At 38.6% G+C, this 21,912-nt stretch overlaps 1 protein-coding gene across 1 annotated transcript in view; it reads right to left on the bottom strand.

Annotated features, from left to right (window-relative positions):
• Nucleotides 1-21,912, bottom strand: part of FBN2 (fibrillin 2) — a 221,986-nt gene that overhangs the window by 24,815 nt on the left and 175,259 nt on the right. The window contains exons 37-50 of the mRNA NM_001278588.1: nucleotides 19,637-19,798; nucleotides 18,621-18,689; nucleotides 17,775-17,900; nucleotides 16,255-16,380; nucleotides 15,505-15,657; nucleotides 12,136-12,204; nucleotides 11,115-11,240; nucleotides 10,811-10,936; nucleotides 9,977-10,102; nucleotides 7,457-7,573; nucleotides 5,028-5,156; nucleotides 4,480-4,599; nucleotides 1,617-1,742; nucleotides 811-963 (exon numbers count right to left, since the gene is read on the bottom strand). Of these exons, the coding sequence (NP_001265517.1) occupies nucleotides 811-963; nucleotides 1,617-1,742; nucleotides 4,480-4,599; nucleotides 5,028-5,156; nucleotides 7,457-7,573; nucleotides 9,977-10,102; nucleotides 10,811-10,936; nucleotides 11,115-11,240; nucleotides 12,136-12,204; nucleotides 15,505-15,657; nucleotides 16,255-16,380; nucleotides 17,775-17,900; nucleotides 18,621-18,689; nucleotides 19,637-19,798 (1,728 nt within the window). The remainder of the gene's footprint in view (nucleotides 1-810; nucleotides 964-1,616; nucleotides 1,743-4,479; nucleotides 4,600-5,027; nucleotides 5,157-7,456; nucleotides 7,574-9,976; nucleotides 10,103-10,810; nucleotides 10,937-11,114; nucleotides 11,241-12,135; nucleotides 12,205-15,504; nucleotides 15,658-16,254; nucleotides 16,381-17,774; nucleotides 17,901-18,620; nucleotides 18,690-19,636; nucleotides 19,799-21,912) is intronic.

The raw sequence follows: 21,912 nt of genomic DNA, 5'->3' as shown, positions 1-21,912 counted from the left end.
CTACAAAGCTATTTTTAGTAAGAGTCTTTATTTTTGTAATTTACTTCAAAAGCACCACTGAGCATATTTAGAGAAGGTCACCTGAGCTTGGGGTGGCCACCTATGGGTACCACTCAGGGTGTCTGATTCTGTCTGCTTGCTCATTTAATTCTGGGCAGCCAAAGAGCCACATTCACTCCAGTATTCTTGCCTGGAGAATTCCATGGACAGAAGAGCCTGGTGGAATACAGTCTACAGAGTCGCAAAGAGTCGGACATGACTGAGCAACTAACAGAGCATTCTCTGCCCATTACACACAGAAGCCACCTCTGACCTAGAGACCAGGCCAGTTCCGAGCCTGCTGGGAACAATTGTACTGTTCAGCTATGCTAATAAAATCTGTGAGGCTCGTCGTCTCTTCTTGCAAATGCCTACTGTGCTGACTCAGCCTCCCAGAATTTGCTTTAAGATTCTGGGAGCCCCAGCCTGTGATACAATACCCATGTGGGACTGCTGCAGCAAGCTGGCATGTAATTTTCACCCCCTCCTTGGATCTACTGCCCTTCACCCTTCAAATTCATTCCTTTCAAAGCAAGTAATACTAACGTTGGGGGAAGCAATGAAATAATGGGGTAACATCCTGCATTTACACATTCTGAATATGAAAGCTGAACGAAGTTCCTGACTATGGAGATCACTGAACCATGAAGGTCTGTAAATGAGGGGATGTTTTTATCTTCAAAACATTCATAAGTTACAGGGTCCCACTTGAGTTCTGCTAAGACAGTTCAAAACTAGTAGAAAGTGGCTTTTTTATTTCACTACTCTTACCTTCATCATCTTTGGGACACAGCTCACAGGGGTCCCCCCAGCCCTCTCCTGGCATCTTACTGCAGCAGCATTTTGCCTTTGTGGTGTTGAAAGCCTTGGGTACAGAACACTTTCCATTTTCAAAGTTTGTGAAACAGAAGCTCTGGCGAGTATCTAATCAAGAAAGCAAACATCACAGACCTCCTTACTGGTCATTTAAAAAGATGGAGTAATTTACACATAATTCTGTTACTGATAGAACATTTCTCATGGGTTGAACATGTGATGCAGATTATATTCACAGTTAAAAGATAGGCCTGGAAATTCTTAATTGCTGATATCATTTGCCAGTTTAAGTTGACCACTCTATAAAACTGCATTTAATTATGTATCTTAATAATGTGCTTCAGAAATTTGAGAAATTATGCTCAATATTAAAATGATTTCCATGTCTTCTTTACTCACTGTTACATTACAGCCTAACAAAATAAACCTAGGTAGCTTTCAGTAAGTTATGTCATATCGGAAGCAACTCATTACCAATGTACAGAAAAATCTATGCCAACAACAAAATGAAAATGATGAAATAAGACCACCATTTTTCTTTTAGTATGGAATTTTTTTAAAAATGTAGAAACAGAGAGAATAATTTGAAGCACCTTAAAAACTGTCCAGTGCATATACACTCGGGACCTTATGTTTTAAACTTACAGATGATACGTCTGCCAGAGACATATATTTTTAGTGACAAGCACTGCATCATGGCTTCCTGCCTAGTTCTTAAGTTTGAGGGCTGATGATGACAGAGAAATCATTTCAAAACTTACCGAAGCACCTCCGTCCATTATCAGACAATACAAACCCAGGGGGACAGATGCACTGGAAGCCCCCAGGAGTATTGGTGCAGGAACCAAAAAGACAGATGTTGGGATCTTCATCACACTCATTTATATCTGCAGATCAGCAAGATAATATATTGATTTAATCAATTCAATACACTGCTTAATATCTGAAAATAATTTGTCCACATTGTACAGTTCACTAGCCATTGGATATTCAATGTGAAACAAAATATTACATTGTCTATATAATTAAATATGTTTAAAATAAACTGTTACTGCTTCAAAAGTCAAAGGTTATATCCAGTTTCAATGATCCATATGACCCAGACTTTTAAGTCGGTCTCCAGTTCTCTGGACTTGACTCCTAGGAGGTGTCTGCATGTCTGCCTGCAGGCCTGAGAGGACCACTTCCATGTCTCAGGGGCATCGCATCCTCAGCACTGGTCCTCTTCTCTGATGCCCCTCGCCCTCAGCAATCCACACTGGGGAGCTGGGGTTACATTCTTTCCTCTCCTTAATTGTTCAACTTTCATAATCAAGCAATATGTGGCCTCCTCATTTACACTCAAACTCAGCATCATTTGCCACCTGGATTATCACGTCTCCCAGCTAGGGAGACGTGCTTCGCTTCCTTCTCCCCACTCCATACCGCCACCAGGGTCTGCTTTCTAAAACATGTACCTATTTGAGAATCTGTGCCTACAGAACCAGGGAGCTTAGACGTTGGGATGAGAATTTTATCATTTCCACCTTACCCCAGAATGATCTCTTGAAACAGACAAGGATTCCTTACCAGTGATATCTGGCCCCTTTTCACTGGAAGTGCTTATTTTAATGGGTGGTTTTTAACTAAATGAATGAACACTACATGATTCCAGGCACATCAGAACATAAGTCCCATGGGGACATCATGTGTCTGTCTAGATCACTGCTGCACCCTCAGCATGGGTCTAGCTCAGGGTCTGGCACATACTGCGTTCTCAATTTATACTGGCAGAATTTTAGTGAGTGAGTCGTATCACTTGCTCTCTAAAAGAACCTGCACTTCTCTGTGCCGCCTGCAGGACTAAGAGCCATCTTCTGAGCTGGCCACCGATGCCCCTTACCACATTTGTTCTGCCTCTGTTTTCAAGCTGCCTCTCTGTTCCATTTCCCTTTTTGATTAGTCAATTTATCAAACTCAGGGACACCTCAAATGTCGCCAATCCTTATGCTAGGCTTCCTGACTGCTCTCCTTTCACCACCACCATCCTTGTTCACAGCCTCCTACTGCGACCTACATCCTGAACAGACCCCAGTGCAGTGCCTGTCGCGTTGGATTGTAAGGGCAGCTTTACAACATGGAGTGGTTTACAAAATCTGTCTTTTCTCTTAGGCAGTAAGTTACCTACTTACTGGCAAAAGCTGCATTTTTGTATTTCCAGCATCTAAAAGACGCTGCATGTCCATAGTAATGTCCATGGAATGTCAGAATGGATGTGTGTGTGTGTGTGTGTGTGCACGCACATACAGTTCGTGGTAGGAAGCATTTCATCTAGAAAAACTGGTAGAAGAGATTCTAGGCTGAAAGAAATAGTCTTACAGTGAAGTAAGTTAATTGAAAACACGTTTTTAAGACATGCAAAATAGTGGTGGGTGTTTATCAGTGAATAAAGAAAATAAAATACTCCTGAGGTTAAAAAACATCTAATTGAATCACAGATTGTTTTTTTCACCAAGATAAAAGGTAGCCAAGTCTTTCTGATACAAAGAGGCACAAGTATTTTTATTTCTCTCCTAATGGCTCACACACTACTTTTATGCTTATTCCATAAAGAGATGGATCACAGAGATGATGAAGATTAAGTATAAACAAAGAAGATGAAAGAAAAGATCTTAAACTCTTCAAGAAAGTTTTTGTTAAGATGCTTCTAGTGTTATTATTATTTTTAAATATTAAAAACACTAGAAAATCTTACAATGAACTATACTAATCAGACAAAAATGGGGAAAAGATATAAACACCAAATTAGAATGACTAAGGATACCCATTATTTGTAATTATATGATCTGAAAAATAATTAATTTACTATGTAAACTGTTTCCTTAGGTTCTGTCTAAGTCCCTTAAATGTGAACATAAGAGCTATACAGAATTTAAGAAACTGAGTAATTCAAAGGCAAAAAACTCTCAGCAATCATTTCATGTTAGAAGAATCACACTAAGATGCTGGTGCTTCTGAATTTCAACAAGACTGTTAAAAATAATTTGTACAAAAGTGAAATAAAGTAACTGTAAAAAGGTCAGTCTTCATCATGCCCACCAGGCAATTCTGGGACTCACTTTTGATGTGGTTACAAGATTCCTTGTATGCTGGGAGGGTTTCCACAGAGAAACATCTGTTATGACAAATGGATTAATATTTTCTGTTTTGACATGCGGCTTTCCCAAGGAAAAAAAAATGTCTCAACAGCATTGTCAAGATTTTCTGCTTCACATTTCTAGGACTCTAGACACCTTTAATAGCTGTTTTAAAATTGGTTGCCAAAGATTACAATTTTTGTAGACACTCTTTAAATTCAGTAGAAGGTCTCTATTGACATTTGGAAAAAAGATTAGAGTGCACTGAAAATTCTTTGACTAGTATAAGATTTCTGTTAATGAAAAAATCCCACATCCTCAAATTTTTTATTCCCACCATTCCACCTTCAAATCATTTCTGATGGTTCAATAAAACAGATGTAGGCAGCTAGGCATTTAACTCCCTCAGTCAGCATGCTTACAGTGGTTTAGATTTAACATATATCCACAGAGTGAGTACCAGGTCTCATTATCCTAAACGGTTCACGGACTCAAACATCAGCCTTACCGATGCAGTTCTCGCTTTTTACTTCATACCCTGGGGGACAGATACATCTGAAAGACCCCTCCAAATTCTGACAGGTGCCAGGAGAACAAGAGCCGGGCAGGGCAACACACTCATTAGTATCTTTAAAGAGAAACAAGAAAAAAAATGACTTACAGATGACATCATTGTTGCCAAATGACAGTAACATGAATTCAACTCAAGCCCTCTGATCTGCCAGGTCACTCTCGGGCAATATGTGCTCGGAGATTTTTGACATCCTGAGGATTACTCATTTGGCAAGAGGCTAATTTTCCTTTGTCTACTTTAATTGAGACACAGATAGCCTCGAGCTCTGTCCCAATCAAACCACTGCATACAATTCCAAATTTTTGGTGTGTACCTTTACCAAAATTTCCCATGAAACTTATCTTGGTCCATGTACCTCAGATGACCAAATGAAATGCAAATGAGTCCCAAAGTTGGTGGTGCTGAGGGTGGGGGGAGTCACATCATTATTTTACAAAACAAAACAACACAAAGACTTTATTGTTTGTTGTTTAGATACTTACCTATACAGTTCTTGCCATCTGGAGTAAGTTCATAACCTTCATTACATAAACACTTGAAGGAGCCAACTTCATTAAAACACCGTCCATTTCTACACACCTGACCAAAAAAGGAACTGCACTCATCTATGTCTGTAAGTGAATAAGAGTTAGCTTTTCAGAGAGAGCTCTCACATATATTTTGTATCACAAGTTGCAACTTAAAAACATATTTATTGGTAGACATTACATTACACTCCCTCATCAACAGAGAAAAATGTCATATATCATAAGGATCAGGTGACTAATAATGTCAATAGACCTCTCCTGTTGGTTTAAGCTTTCCATTCTTTCCAACCAAAAAATACCTCTTTTCCTGGATATAAGAGGACACATGGATTTAACTGGATTGTCCAGTTTGTAGAGAACTGTATCTGGAGATAAGCTGACTGTATTCAAAGGACAAATAACAAAGCATATAAAATATAGAAAAATCAATTTTATAAAAAGCACTCTAGAATTGCTGACATGTTTTGCTTACAAAAAACAGAATCTGAAAAAACATGTTCTTAACTGTTAGGTTTTCGGTTAAGCTTAAGGATGAGTAATTTTTTGTTCGTTTACAGATTATACTTCAATCAGAGCCATATCTGTATCTTTCCTTCTCCTCAGCTGTATCAAGGGTCTGAGAAGCTATAGACAACAAGGTGGTAGTTGAATAAAATGTTCCATCAGGTCTGAATTTTTCACAGTTGAAGAATTTTGAAAACCAAGGAAAATTAAGGAATATATATTGGAATAAATTAGGAGGTGCGTTTGACTGGTGATAGTTCCATAAAAGCAGGAAGCCTGAGTTACTTTCCCATTAACTCATGGGATTATGTGAATTAAGAGATGTTGTGTTGGAAAGCACCACTATAGAGTCTGTGTGCTGTGCTTAGTCGCTCAATCCTGTTCTGACTCTTTGCCTCCCCATGGACTGTAGCCCACCAGGCTCCTCTGTCCATGGGATTCTCCAGGCAAGAATACTGGAGTGGGTCACCATGCCCTCCTCCAGGGACTCTTTCCAACCCAGGGATCTAACCAAGGTCTTCTTCATTCCAGGTGGATTCTTTACCATCTGAGCCACCAGGAAAGCACTATAGAGTCTGGCACATGGTAAATGAAATTTCATTAATGCTTTTCGTTGTATCTTTTACTAACTTCTCCACCAACTACAGGATCCTCTTCCTCCTCCTCCAGTCACTTTCAATTTTTATTTCAATCTCTGTCTGTTAGAGGCAAAGACTAAAATCCTGTGCCATGTAGAGAAGACAGTTTTATTTTCCACTGAGAATTTACAGTCCTTCACTGAGATTAAATAGGCTTCTGAGGCTGGTTCAGAAACATGGTCACCATGCTTTCTTCCTGTGGGAAAAGGCAGCCCTGGCTTCAAGAGCTGATTGAAAACAGTTTCAAGACACAATATGTTTCTAAGTTGGAGACTGTCCGTGTTTGAATATAAATCAAGAATGGATTATATGAAATACTTGTAATAAACCTGAAACCATAAGAGGTCTGCCTTTGATACCATCTAAGTGGTAAAAATAACGCAAAACCATAAATCAGTCCCAATAGTTTACTATCATCTGCATGGCCTTCACCCTTGAATCGATTTGACTGACGTAAGTACTAAACCCAGCAGACTGTCTCATGATTCAGTTCAGTTCAGTTGCTCAGTCGTGTCTGACTCTTTGCGACCCCATGAATCGCAGCACGCCAGGCCTCCCTGTCCATCACCAACTCCGGAGTCTACTCAAACTCATGTCCATCAAGTCGGTGACGCCATCCAGCCATCTCATCCTCTGTCGTCCCCTTCTCCTCCTGCCCCCAATCCCTCCCAGCATCAGGGTCTTTTCCAATGAGTCAACTCTTCGCATGAGGTGGCCAAAGTATTGGAGTTTCAGCTTTAGCACCAGTCCTTCCAATGAATACCCAGGACTGATCTCCTTTAGGATGGACTGGTCAGACCTCCTTGCAGTCCAAGGGATTCTCAAGAGTCTTCTCCAACACCACAGTTCAAAAGCATCAATTCTTCGGCACTGAGCTTTCTTCACAGTCCAACTCTCATATCCATACATGACCACTGGAAAAACCATAGCCTTGACTAGACGGACCTTTGTTGGCAAAGTAATGTCTCTGCTTTTGAATATGCTATCTAGGTTGGTCATAACTTTCCTTCCAAGGAGTAAGTGTCTTTTAATTTCATGGCTACAGTCACCATCTGCAGTGATTTGGGATTACTGGAGGCAATACTGTGACTTCAGTTAACCAGAAGTTAGTCAATGATATTACATGTCTTATGGCACATGCTTGCAATTTGAATAATAAAAATTTATCATTCTTTGCCTTTATTCTGTGTTTAGGATATTCTGTAGACATGAAAGAGAAGCAATAAAGGACCGAGTACTTACCCATGCAATCATTATTATGAGTGAGTGCGAAGCCTGGGTAGCAGAGACAGTTATAGGATCCAACGGTGTTTTTACAAGTTCCATTTCCACATGGATGCCGCTCACACTCATCAACATCTACGAAGAAATATTGGCTCAAAGGAATTCAGTTTTTAACCAGAAAAATGTAGCCTATTAAACTTTTAGGTTTTGTTTTAAACTACTGGCTTACTTAGATTTTTCTCATTCAATACTAAGAACCCACATTTATTTAAGGAAAATAAGTATGAGGTAGAGAAAACTCTAAGGTACCTGTGGTGGATTCATTTCGATATTTGGCAAAACCAATACAATATTGTAAAGTTTAAAAATAAAATAAAAAAAGAAAATTATTAAGAAAAATTGGCACTTGATAACTTACAGCAACATATAAGATTCAGAAAAGAACTGGACTAATAAGCAAGCGAGATTAACCTACATTTCCTTAGTGAGTTTTTTTAATGAATAAATTTGCTTGTCAATTATGAGGAAATAAATCTTTTGAAACACTGGAACAATTTGTTCTATTAAGCATTATAAATGCTTCCCCAGAAATTTTCATATCTTAATTTGATCAGCACAACAAAGTAAACTTTAACTTCCTAAACTTTATGAATCGGTAGACTCTAAATTGAAGAAGTCTATTAGAGCTCAATGTTATTAGCCTTCAAAAACATGGAATTAATATTTAGAAAGGTCACAGTCATATAAAGGAGGAGACTCCCTAGACTATGAATTCCAGGCTACTAAAACTCTTCCATTGTGAAAAAAAAGGGAGTATTATTGTTCCTTCAGAAAGAAGCTTTGTTTAAGAGCGATATTACCAAGGAGTCTAGCTGATTTTCATTATGGGTGAATTGTTAAAACTGAGGACAGATTTTCTCCATATGAATTTCTGAATCATAAATATCACATATATATATATATATATACATATATATACTTTTTTTTTTTTTTTTTAGCAAATCATATCCTCTTTCTCAGAGAGAGCAGCCAGGAGAAACATATAAGCAAGCCATCTCAGACAGTTCATGCAAATAGGGCCACATCCTCCGTGTGTCCTTTGCACAAGCATTCCCTAGAGAATTCTTCCTGCGACCACAGAAGATGTCTGCAGGGGATCTCTTAGGAGGCACTGGAAGAATGGAGACATTCTCCAGGGGGTGCTCGTGTACAGATATACCATGCTGCTGCTGCTGCTGCTGCTAAGTCGCATCAGTTGTGTCCAACTCTGTGCGACCCCATAGACGGCAGCCCACCAGGCTTCCCCATCCCTGGGATTCTCCAGGCAAGAACACTGGATTGGGCTGTCATTTCCTCCTCCAATGCATGAAAGTGAAAAGTGAAAGTGAAGTTGCTCAGTTGTGTCCGACTCTTCACGACCGACCCCACGCCACAAAGGAATCTAATTCTGCCGTTCTGCTGTACTAAAGTCTGTATGATTCAAAAAGATAGTGTATCTTGAATACCAAAAGAGTAGATGCACAACTTCAGCTTGTTCTACACTGAGAAGTGCTAATTATAAATAGTCAACTTTTAAATATAATTTTCCTCCTGCAAGTGCAGAGTGCTTCAGTGGAGATGAGCCAGTGGCTGACATCAGTTTAAGGAGTTAAGCTGAGTTCCAAGGTGAGTTCCGAAGTTAAGCTGAGTTCCAAAAGCCCCTCTGCTTTTGAAATCTTATTAATCATCAGCTCAGCAAGTACTTACTGAACACAATTATTGCTTAACTAACCATCACATTAGCTACTGTACTGGGGCTTTTCAAAGTTTCACCATCTTTGCTTCTAAAACCTGGTTTTAAGAGTTGCAACAGCCAAGCAAGCAGATATATCTCAAATGTTCAGTGATTTGGGGGAAAGAAGCATATGTGTGTGTGTATGTGTTCATTTCCACACTGTCCCCCTTACTGCTCCCCTTGCATTCTAGCATTCCAAAAGGCTTCTCTGAGTGGAACTGTGCTAAGTCTCTTGAGTCATGCCCACCTCTTTATTACCCTATGGACTGTGGCCTGCCAGGCTCCTCTGTCCATGGGGATTCTCCAGGCAAGAACACTGGAGTTGGTTGCCATACCCTCCCTCCAGGGGATCTTCCTGACCCAGGGATCAAACCTGCATCTCTTATATCTCCTGCATTGAGGGGCGGGTTCTTTACCACTAGCACCACCTGGGAAGCCCCTTGAGTGGGAACAAAGAGGGGTAAATGGAGAGCTGGTACCACGGCGATTTCCATGTAACGCTGTCTGAAAGCTCAGGTTAATAAGCATGTGAAAGCCATCTGGGGAAGAAAGCTGTTACCACTAAATCCAAGAACATATTGTGGTGTGTCCTGCTTGCAAATTTTACATTGACTAAAACCATAAACAGTTTCACATAGCTCATTTTTCGTTAAGACTGTTTCTGACAGAGACAGGGTAGTTCCTTGTGGCGGGTGACCGAACGGTAATCTCTTCTGGAGTCTCAGCTCCACGATACCCCCTGGAAATAATGTTTCCCTTCTTACCCATGCACATCGTCTGGTCCTGAGAAGCCTTAAAGCCATTGTGGCAGATGCACTGGTAACTTCCTTGTAAATCCACACATAGGCCATGACTGCAAACATTAGGAATTTCTAAACACTCGTTGCGATCTAACACAAAAAAAATAAAACACATGTTACACGTGTCTGATCTTTATTAAGATTCCTTCATTTTTTCCCACAGGCATTTTTTCTATAGCCTGCTAGTAATTACTACAGATAGGCTGAAAACGAACCATAACAAGAGTTGAATAAAAATAAGGCAAGGCTTTAAAGTACACAAGCCTCTTTTTTAAAAAAAAATTAAATCATGCAATCTTTTTACATGTTGATTGGTATATCTCAAGGACATCATTTTTAGTTTCAATTCTAGGAAAAATCCATTGAGAGACTTCTTTTCCTAACAAAAGAATCTAAAAGATATCGTGAAATAGATTCAATATGAATGAATAGATTTACTTGGAAAATCTCCTCAAAATTATACTTGAAAATAGTTTTTTTTTGATAGGAGAGCATAGGCAGTTTTTTAGTGCAGGAACTAAGTATACAGAATGTGGTGAAAGTAGTGAAAGTGTTGGTCACTCAGTTGTATCTGATTCTTTGCAATTTCATGGACTGTAGCCCTCCAGGCTTTTCTGTCCATGGAATTCTCCAGGCAAGAATACGGGAGTGGGTTGCCATTCCCTCCTCCAAGGGATCCTCCCTATCTAGAGACTGAACCCAGGTCTCCTGCATTGCAGGCGGATTCTTTACCATCTGAGCTACCACAGAGGCCTACAATGGTGTTCAGTGTCAAAGAATGAGCCATTCTCCTCTTACCTACGCAGGCTCCGTTGGGTGAAAGTTTGAAACCTGCAGCGCACTCGCACCGGTAGCTGCCTGGGCTGTTGATGCAGTCTGCATTTCGCTGGCACAGGTTGTCGCCATTGCTGCACTCATCGATATCTGCAAGAGCAACAATTCCATTTTTCAAACTTCATTATGGCATCAGTATGACATACACGTAATCAATTTGGTGATCAACTCCTAAATGCTGTAGTAGAAACAGTAAGTCAGAAAACTTCTAAAAACCAGTTATGTCTGCCGAACTTTCCTGGATAAGGTCACTTATTGCTCAGATTACCTTCGCAGACGAGCAGCAGATCATTGTAGCTGAATCCCGTGGGGCATTCACAGCGGAAACTGCCGATTTGGTTAATGCACACACCGTTTGCACAAATGCCTGGAATCTCTTTACATTCATCAATGTCTGCAATTGAACAGATTTGATCAAATATATGGTTCTGCTTAATGTATGTATCGTAAAACACTGAATAATGCTAAACACACACTCAGTCTCAAAAATCAACCCTATACTGGTATGAGTGATTTTGTGGTTTACAAAGCATACAGACTACAAAATATTATTTCCTTTGAACAGTAATGAAAGAATGGAAGTAGTTGATCAAATATACCAAGGGATACTAGTATCAATAGAGCAAATGAACTTCCTAGGGAATCAAGCTTCCTCTTAAGTTTCATGTCAGGCTTACCTAATTGCTATTATTCATTTGATAAAGCCAACTGTATTTTCCTAATTTTATGTCCTTTGTTATCTGTGCATTGATAACAGACATTTAAAATTATATTGTTCATTTAATCTTTGAGGAAGAAAAGTAGACTGTGCAAGAGAAAGCACATTAGAAGAAATAAATTTATATAATTAATAATTCTGCAAATTCATAAGTAGATAGGGATAAAAATACTGTAAAAATACATAGAGAACTTAAGCATATACTCATGAAAACAGACAATAAAGGTTAATAAAATAAAGTGGATTACTTAGAATCATGTATTGATAAAACAATATTCATAATGAGAAAAACTAAAGCTTTAGCTTGATATGTATGAAATCTTGAGGTAGTCACATAACTATTACATCATAACTCAATCACCAGGCTGGCAACCCACTCCAGGCTGATGGACTAATCCCACTACTAACACTTGGTTATCTGTAAACATGCTACTTCTTTCTTGTCTAACCATATCAAATCCAAATGCAGAGTATTATCTTTTACGATACTTTAAACTTGAAAAACACTGAACTAATTTTTACAACATGCTACATATATGTATTAAAAGAAACATAACCTAGAAAAACTCACCAACAGCTTTTCCAGTGTGAATGTCAAAGGTGAATCCAGGAATATTTCCACATATGGTTTTAAAGTCAGCTTTAAAATATAAACAAAGCAAATAGACTCTTAAAATTCTCATACTCCTTCAAAATAACACTTTATATAGTATTACTGTAACTGAAAAATATATTTTATATTATTCACAAGACCCTTTAATTCAATTATATTTATTTGACTACAATATCAGTTTTTGTATGGAGTGAATGAATCTAGGCATTCTTTTATCATTATTATTATTGCTGTTCTTATCATCATTAAACATTTTACTGCTCGGATACTAGAAAATAAGTAAATCATTATGAGTTCAAAATATCCACTTAAGTCATTTAAGCTCTTTTTATTTTGATAACGCAGGGCTTTAAAAATGATCCAACTCATGTAAACTGAAAAACTAGGTTAGTGTACAAATTTAAAAAGGAATTAGAATTGCACAAAGGCATAGGCATGCAAAGATAATTTTGTAGTGGTGAAACATGTTCACAATGAGTAATGAACGAGCCATGACTTTTATCTTTTTTTAACATAAACGTCTGTTTGTTGGAACGTGAAATTTGAGGCATCAAAAACAATGTCTCATGGAATAAAACAGAGACTATGAGAGTCACTTGGAGAAGGCGATGGCACCCCACTCCAGTACTCTTGCCTGGAAAATCCCATGGACAGAGTAGCCTGGTAGGCTGCAGTCTATGGGGTCAATAAGAGTCGGACACGACTGAGCCACTTCACTTTCACTTTTCACTTTCATGCACTGGAGAAGGAAATGGCAACCTACTCCAGTGTTCTTGCCTGGAGAATCCCAGGGACAGGGGAGCCTGGTGGGCTGCCGTCTATGGGGTCGCACAGAGTCGGACACAACTGAAGCGACTTAGCAGCAGCAGCAGCAGCAGCATGAGAATCACTACTACACATAATTCACCAAACTAACAGGACCTTTTAGGAATTCTAATTTTTAAATAGCATAATTCTTTGAATGCCCACTGCTACACAGAGGAATAAAACTCTTGAAAACAGTATCAGGTAACATACAGAAAACTATAATCTAAGTGCCATCTGAGAGCCCAGATTGTTAAGTGGGGAAAACACAATCCCTTCAATAAATAGTGCTGGGAAAACTGATAGCCACTTGCCTAAGGCTGCAACTGGCCACTTTCTTACACCATATCAAAAATAAAACTCTGAACAGATTGGAGACTTAAATGTAAGACTGAAAACCATAAAACTCCTAGTAGAAAACATAAGCAGGATGCTCTCCAACACTGGTGTTTGCAATATTTTTTTGAATCTTTCTCCTCAGGCAAGGGAAAAAAAGCAAAAATAAACAAACGGGACTATATCAAACTAAAAAGCTTTTGCACAGTGAAGGAAACCATCTACAAAAGGAAAAGGCAATATACTGAATAGAACGAGATGTCTGCAAATGATATATCCAATAGGGGTTAATTTCAAAATATAAAGAATATTCACAACTCAATATAAAAAATACAAATAATCCAGTTAAAAATGGGCAGACCACTTGAATAGACATTTTTCTAAGGAAAACACACAGATGGCCAACAGGGACATGAAAAGATGCTCAACATCACCGATTATCAGTGAAATGCAAATGAGGTGTCACCTCATACCTGTCAGAATGGCTGTTATCAAAAAGATCACAAATAACAAGTGCTGGTGAGGGTGAGAAGAAATGGCAACTCTTGTATACTATCGGTGGGGATGTAAATTGGTACCGTCACTATGGAAAACAGCATGGAGGTTTCTCAAAAATTAAAAATAAAACTGTCATAGTTTGGCAATTCCATCTCTGAGCATTTATCTGAAGAAAACAAAACACTAATTCAAAAAGAAGTATATGTTCCTATGTTCTCTGTAGCATCATTTACAAGGGCCAAGATACAGAAGCAACCTAAGTGCCGGTGATGTGCAAACATATAAACAAGAAGGTATATTGTACGTGTGCGTGTATATATATACATGCACACATATTATTACTCAGCTGTGTTGTTGGAATCTTGCGACTTTCAACAACATGGATGAATCTAGAGGGCATTTTGCTAAGTGAGGTGAGACCGAGAAAGACAAGCCATGTATGATTTCACTTATATATGGAATCTAAAAAGCAAAACGAATGAACAAACAAAACAGAAATAACAATCTCTGTTATAAAGAAAAACCTGATGGCTGCCAGAGGGGAGGGGCGTAAGGGGTAGGATAAAATAGATGTGAGAGATTAACAGGTACGTATTTCCAGCTATAATATAAATATGTCACAGCAAAGTAATGTTCAGCATAAGGAATATAGTCAATAAAATTGCAAAACAATTGTGCGAGGACGTATGGTGACTAGACTTATCGTGGAGATAAATCCATAATGTGTATAAATGTCAAACCACTGTGCTGTAATCCTGAAAGTAATATAATATTATTTATCAATTATACTTTAATACAAAAGAGAAAATCCATTTATTTGCCCACTGAATTTGAGCCACTGAAAAAGGCCCTATATGTCACTTTTCCCCATCTCTCCTTAATTTCATCATGTTAAATGAAATATTTTATTAACTGTGCCCTAAATAATACTGGTAATAATAATAATAATAATGGTAACAAATGCATAATCATTGTTTCTTATTTGTCCTATTGGTTCAGCTCTTAGTATCTACAACTATTAAGCGTGACCACTTTTCAGGTCATAAAAGAACCTGAGTGGGCAACAATTTTAAGATGATCCTGTTGCTCTTGTCTCTACTACTTTTCAGTTTTTCTTTCAAGAGAATCTGTGTCTGGAAAAAAATTTTGCTGTGTAAAGACCAGTTCTCTTTACTGTCTAAAAATTTCACGTAAGTTTGAGGGAATGGATGCATAAGGAGAACTCTGATACTAAGTCGCTTTTACATAAAGTTTGCTCATCAAATCCATTTTTTTTTGCATGTTTTCCAAGACCAAACTTAATGAGCATGTTGGAATTTAAATAATCACAATTTACCAAAATGACATCTTCTAAGTATAACACAATGACACAAGTAGATTCTCAATAAATACTTCTTTTATGAGGAGAAGAGTAATTAAAGCAGCATGTTTAAATGGACTGGTGTTATAAAATTCTAACTCTTCAGCAATGCGGCTTATTTTCAGGATCCAGACTTTACTCAAGGGACATTTCAGACATTAGTGTTTGGACCTTAAAGAGGACTGGCTGCCTGAGAAACCAGGCACATGAGTTCCTGGATATTTTCAGAACTATGTCTGCTTTTAGTACCCCTGTGTTTTCACTCTAGCGTCACATGCCCGCCGTGTCACTAACGTGGCTGCCCGCAGAAGCAGGCGCAGAGTGCTTACCTGTTCCTGGCGCTGGGCATGGTTCACAAGGTTTGTTCCAGGCTTTGCCCACATTGTATGTGCAGCAGCACATCCTCTTTGTCACATTAAAAGGCAACTCATTCTCACAAGTGGTTCCGTTATAGCTCCGGTAGCAGAAGCTTTTTCTCATGTCTACATAGAGAAAAACAAAAATGCCGACCCATCCTGACAGCAAGCAGCTAATAATAAACCCCATATACCTGGAGACACTAAAATTCCTCGACTAACTCTGAAAATTTTCATGGTCATGTGGAAGTCTCTTAAAATAATTCTTTAAGTTGAACACAAATAATTTTTAGTTAAGCGTCTTTCCTGTTTTTAAGTAAGGGATTTCACTTTTAATTTTCTTGGGGGACAAAGGTAATAGATATTTCTCTATTCAAATGCATTTATTTAATTTAAAAAGCATTACATATTAGATTTTGAATGTTCTTTTATTTGTAAAACAATGTTTGATTTATATGAATGGAAAATGAAGGTATTTAAGAATATATAATTACAATATTTGTTGAAATTTTCTACCTCAGACTCATGCTTTATAACAGGTAGCCAAAGTATATGAAAAATATGGCACATAGCCATAAGTTTATAAGACTTTGAAACACTTTACTATTCATAGAGATTTAACTTCCAAACTTTCTGCATAATTATGACCCGTTTGCCTCTGAGAGATAATGAGGGCCAGGAAGCCAGCAACAGCGACCGCCTCCACTTCAGAGCTCTACCTACCCATGCAGTTGTGGCCTCCGTTGACCTGCATGTACTCAGGTGGGCAAATGCAGGTGTAATTTCCCAGAGTGTTGTAGCAGGTCCCAGGCCCACACACACCAGGATGTGCGAAACACTCATCAATATCTACGGGATGCAAGAATACCCATTAATTTGTAAATATTTTCCCCATGCATTTACATGACTTAAACAACTGAACAAAGCATACGGCTGAGTCCCCCAATTTTTGTTTTATAGAATTCATCTTACTTTTTATAAAATTTAGAATTTAAAGCAATTACATATAGGAAACACCCCCAAAATGCATTTATGTCACAATATGCCCTTCTTCAGAAAAATAAAAATCTGACATTTAAAAATAAAGGTGATCAAAATAAATTATTCCAAAGTGGCAAAAAAAAAAATAACTTCAATGGTGCCTATGTTTTTAAACTGAAATTTCATATACTTCAGATGGAATTGCTTTAAAGCTACTTTCCTCTTACGTCACTGAAATCAAATTTTAGTGCCAACTTTAAACTGAAGGCATTTAGAAAAGCCTTTTTCTTTATAGTTCTGTTCAAATTAACACCCATTAAGAGATTCTAGAAGTAGCAGTTTCTGGTTATTCTCCTTATTAAAGCATATTTCTTCCAGATGCACTTATCTAAAATGTTCCAGTAGAAAAGTTATAATGGAAATAATTACACTAAGTGTTTAATGTTTATTTTTAGAAGCATCCATTCATTCATTCCATAAATAAATACTGAGATTCTACTGTAAGCTAGAACTTATAGCTATAAAGATGAAATTGGATGTGGCCCTTGCTTCAAGAAGCTCCCAGTCTAGTGGGAAGACCAGGCCCCTAAAGGATGATTACACTGCCACAAGAGAAGTGGGGGACGGAACCAAGAAAGGCATCTGCATAACCTCTGAACTGTTTCATATGCTGTTGTGCAACATTAAAAAGTCACTGGAAATATTAACCTAATGGTCCCACTTCAAATATACATATTTTTCTATATAAAATATAAAGTTAAAATATGAGTTAATAACTTATATTGAATGCTTTCATAGTATTTCAGCTTTCTCCCTTTATCATCAACCCATTTACTCAGAGAAAAATAATAGTCAATTACTGCAAATAATCTGTAAATTAATTTAGCTATCATCATACAGGGCTTCCCTTGGTGGCTCAGATGGTAAAGAAAGTGCCTGCAAGGCAGGAGACCCGGGTTCAATTCCTGGGTCAAGAAGAACCCTTGGAGGAGGGCATGGCAGCCCACTCCAGTATTCTTGTCTGGTGAATCCCCGTGGACAGAGGGGCCTGGCGGGCTACAGTCCATGGGGTCACAAAGAGTTGGACACGACTGAAGTGACTTGGCATACAACTTAGAAGCACTGACGGACAAGAAAATAACTATGAATCAGTCTCATCATGTCCCTTGATAAAACTTGGAAGATGGACTCTTTTCTCCAGACCTGACCAGTAATTTTGCTTTAAATAGCACTAATAACTTTTAGGTATGAATCCATCTCACCTTCACAGATGCGGGTTTCCTCGCTGAGGTAGTAGCCTTGAGGGCACTCACACTGGAAGCTACCGAAAGTGTTAATACAGTTTCCACCCTGGCAGAGTCCTGGTAACTCCTGGCATTCATCAATATCTGCAAAAGGGGAGACAGCTCAGATACTATTGTGAAAGACAAGAGTCACTATGAGGGCTTTCAAATGTGCGGTACTGTAAGACCTGCAGACGTCCATGCATCCAAGTGAATGCACACTTAAGACCGGACATTTATTGTGATCATGAATTCCCCTGGCTTAGTCATGGAACTCTGCTATAATCTAAAAAGAGCAATAACTAAATCTAACAATGGTGAAAGTTGGAGATAATTATAAAAAGAGTTTCCCTGCAGAAGAATCACACACCACTGCAACGGATCAAGTCTGACTTACGAATGATTTTTCAGCAAACTGGCAACTGTCTACCTATAATTTTGCAAAATAATCTTGTCTGGGCTGTTCTAACTTTTCTACCAGCTTTTCTCTAAAGTAAGCTCTTGTTTAAATCTGGTGCCATCAGAGGCGGATAAGGCAATGGCACCCCACTCCAGTACTCTTGCCTGGAAAATCCCATGGATGGAGGAGCCTGGTAGGCTGCAGTCCATGGGGTCGCTAAGGGTCAGACATGACTGAGCGACTTTACTTTCACTTTTCACTTTCATGCATTGGAGAAGGAAATGGCAACCCACTCCAGTGTTCTTGCCTGGAGAATCCCAGGGACAGGGGAGCCTGGTGGGCTGCCGTCTATGGGGTCACACAGAGTCGGACTGAAGTGACTTAGCAGCAGCAGTAGCAATAGCAGCCATCAGAGGTATACTCACCTTCTAAGATGATTGTAATGGGGTTAGGTCTGAAGCCTTCCCCTCCAGGACACAAAGTGTAATATTCAGCTACAAAATGAGGGAAAGAAAAAGAAATTTGATAACCTGTGTGCAAGAGGCTGAGACAATGAATTAGCACTTAACAACTGACAAGCTCAAAGCACATATCCTAAGGGGTGTATCTATGTTTTCCTAGGTGCCTTTTCAAACACAGTATCTTTAAAAGTATATTAACATTCTACTTGAAATAAGATCATTACTTCATAAACTACAAAGTAGAATAACAAAACCCATTTGTTTTTAATTAAAGGAAAAACTACTTTCAGACAATTTGTATCAACAACTTTTTTTGGCCAGTAAATGAAAACTCGATTCAACAATGTTGAGTTTCACCTATGCTCATATCAGGACACACATTTCCATTTAAGATATAACCTGGTTGGACTTGAGGAATACAATGCATCTATGAACCTCAACTAAAACAACTCTGGAAAAGAAGCAGGAATGGCCTTTATCTGTGATACCTGGGAGAACTGATATTATCATCCTTCAGAGTGGGTTATGGTTAAAAATTGTTTTCTCTTTTCAACGAGTCGCCAGTCCAGGTTCGATGCACGATACTGGATGCTTGGGGCTGGTGCACTGGGACGACCCAGAGGGATGGTATGGGGAGGGAGGAGGGAGGAGGGTTCAGGATGGGGAACACATGTATACCTGTGGCAGATTCATTTCGATATTTGGCAAAACCAATACAATATTGTAAAGTTTAAAGGTAAAATAAAATTAAAAAAAATTGTTTTCTCTTTTCATCATATCAAGAAAAACAGTAAGAAGAGAGGAATTCAGATTCCTTTTATATGAAGCCTTCTTGGCTGGTTTTAGCATAATCACTGAAAGTAGCCCAGATTCAAAGTTCGGACTCTCACTTCCTCCCTTGTCCCCAGCACCAGAAGAATTCGGCAGCTAGTCTTCAGCTACCAGAGGGTCCCTGTCCTCTTCCTCGGCTTCATACTCACTGCTATTGACAGGGGGGCAGGTCTCGCAGGGGTTCCCCCAGGCCTTGCCCAGAGAGCAGCAGCAGGAGGAGCGGCTGACGCCCACCCCAATCTCAGTGTTGCAGGACAGGCTTCCGTCGCCCCGAGGACCGAACTTCAGGTAGCAGTTGCCCACGCGGTTGTCTGCAGAGCAACACAGGAGTTTACAACGGTCCTTACAGTAGTAAGAATGTCATTTTGGAGAAAGGTCACTCAAATGATGAAATGCAAATTCTGTACATTAACTCCCTGCAAGAAATCATCACTTGCTTTAGAGTTTTTCCAAGTTGTAGGAATTAAATCAATTACAACAATTTCCTATGTTTAGACATCCATCTAGACCATGGGTTAAAGAGAGTAAGCAATTACTCACCTGGCACATTCTGGACCTTTAATAAAATGAATGCAAAAAAACGTTTCCTAATAATCCATCAGCCTATATCATGAGTTTATCAACAAAGGAAATGAAATCCAGTATAAGTTAAAGCAATGTATGCTATTACAGAAAATAGTGATAACGCAACCTCCTTCCTCTCCTTCCCATAATCTTTATTCTCCCAAAGTTTTGCTTCAATTTGCACATCAAGCTTTGCAAGTTTTGGAAGAGTCAGTCTGTAACAAGTTTAGAAAGGATATTTAAGAGAATAAGTGACTCCCAAACTTTTTCTCGTCTCTGAGTATCATCTAGATCACCTCATTAGTTCCATCACTCTAAACATGATTAAATTTGTGGTTCCATCTTTCACTTCTCCGTGAACTCCAGATCCTTCTTCCAAGTGCCTAGTATTTTATTTCTCCTCTTAGATATCTAACAGCTATTTTAAAGTTACCATGTCTAAAGTCAAACACTTGATACTCTTGCCTTCACATAAAAAACCTGCTCCAATCCTCTCCCAGGCTTTTTTTGCATTTTCAATAAACAGAAAACTCATTTTTAAAAACTGCTCAGGCTCTAAATTTTGGAGTCAAATTTTGACTCCTTATTCAATCCAGTTAATAAGATCTGTCAACATTACCTTCAAAATATACCTGGAATCTGATGACTTACCACTGCTTTCAACATCACTGAAACCTGAGTTCAAGCCACCGTCACCCCCACCTGGACTACTGCAACCGTTTCCTAGCTCATCTCTTGACCCACCTACAGTCTTTTTCCTACCATCGCTTCCTTCAGAAGCATTACCTGGGGTCAGGGCACTTCCCATGGCATCCCGTCTCAAATCAGAGTACAAGCCAAAGTTCTTTACAGTCTAACAAGTAGTCTTCATCTCCAGCTGCACATTATAACCACTTGGGGAGCTTTTCATTCTTTTACTTTCTTTTCTCAATTCTTTTAAGTTTTATTTTTGTTGCCGAATCTCAGGTGCTGACACAAGTGTTAACTCAAGGTTCTGCTCTTACTAGGTTTGTATTCATTCATCCTTCCTTCTTTCCTCCCTACCACTCTTTCCTTTTTATCCCTGCTCTCCATCTCCTTCCTCTTCCCTTACTCAAACATTGGAAAGTGCTTAATATTACTTTTTATGGTCTGCACTGTTGCAAAATTAGTATTTTGGGGGGTTTTTTGGTGCACATTTTAAATTTCTATGAATGCTATTTTGTCATTTGCCTCATTCTATCTTTATAAAATGCTGTCAACTCCACAATGCCCAACTGCCATTCTTTTTTAATCAACCCACTCTCCAAAAATGGTTTCTAAATTCTTGCCACCACAAATAACGAGGCAATGAACACGTTTCCTTATGTTTCTAGATGGGCCTGTGATGATATTACTTTCTTTGATATAAAGAGCCTTGAGAGGAACTGCTGGTTCTCCTCTTAGGAAAAATAGTCAGTGTTATCTGCCATCTGCATCCAACAAACCTTTTTACTTTTCATATTTGTAAGTAATTTTGAAAATAATTTTCATAAGAAAAAGGCACAAACAACCTTATTAAAATTTTTAATGAGAATTTAATCATAACTAACAAATTTTATTCCATATTTTCTTGGTTTTAAAGAAATATATACTTATATAAATATAGGTTTTTCTTATACCTATAGAAAGACAGGTTTTTCTTATACCTATAGAAATACAGGTTTTTTCCCCTTGGTTTTGAAGAATTATATAACTAATGGTATAAATACCATTAATTGCTTGCCTTGTCAACTGTCATGCATGAACCTGAAACATATTCTTCGTAAAACTGAGTCCACATTTCAAAGGCATCTGTCCTGGTCAATGCACTGGGCAGGGAGCCAGGCAACTTGGGGACACT

The sequence above is a fragment of the Bos taurus genome, chromosome 7 (genome assembly GCF_002263795.3).
Source record: "Bos taurus isolate L1 Dominette 01449 registration number 42190680 breed Hereford chromosome 7, ARS-UCD2.0, whole genome shotgun sequence".
NCBI lineage: Eukaryota > Metazoa > Chordata > Mammalia > Artiodactyla > Bovidae > Bos > Bos taurus.
Note: the sequence above shows the minus strand (reverse complement) of the source record. Positions and strands in the feature narration are given on the sequence as shown.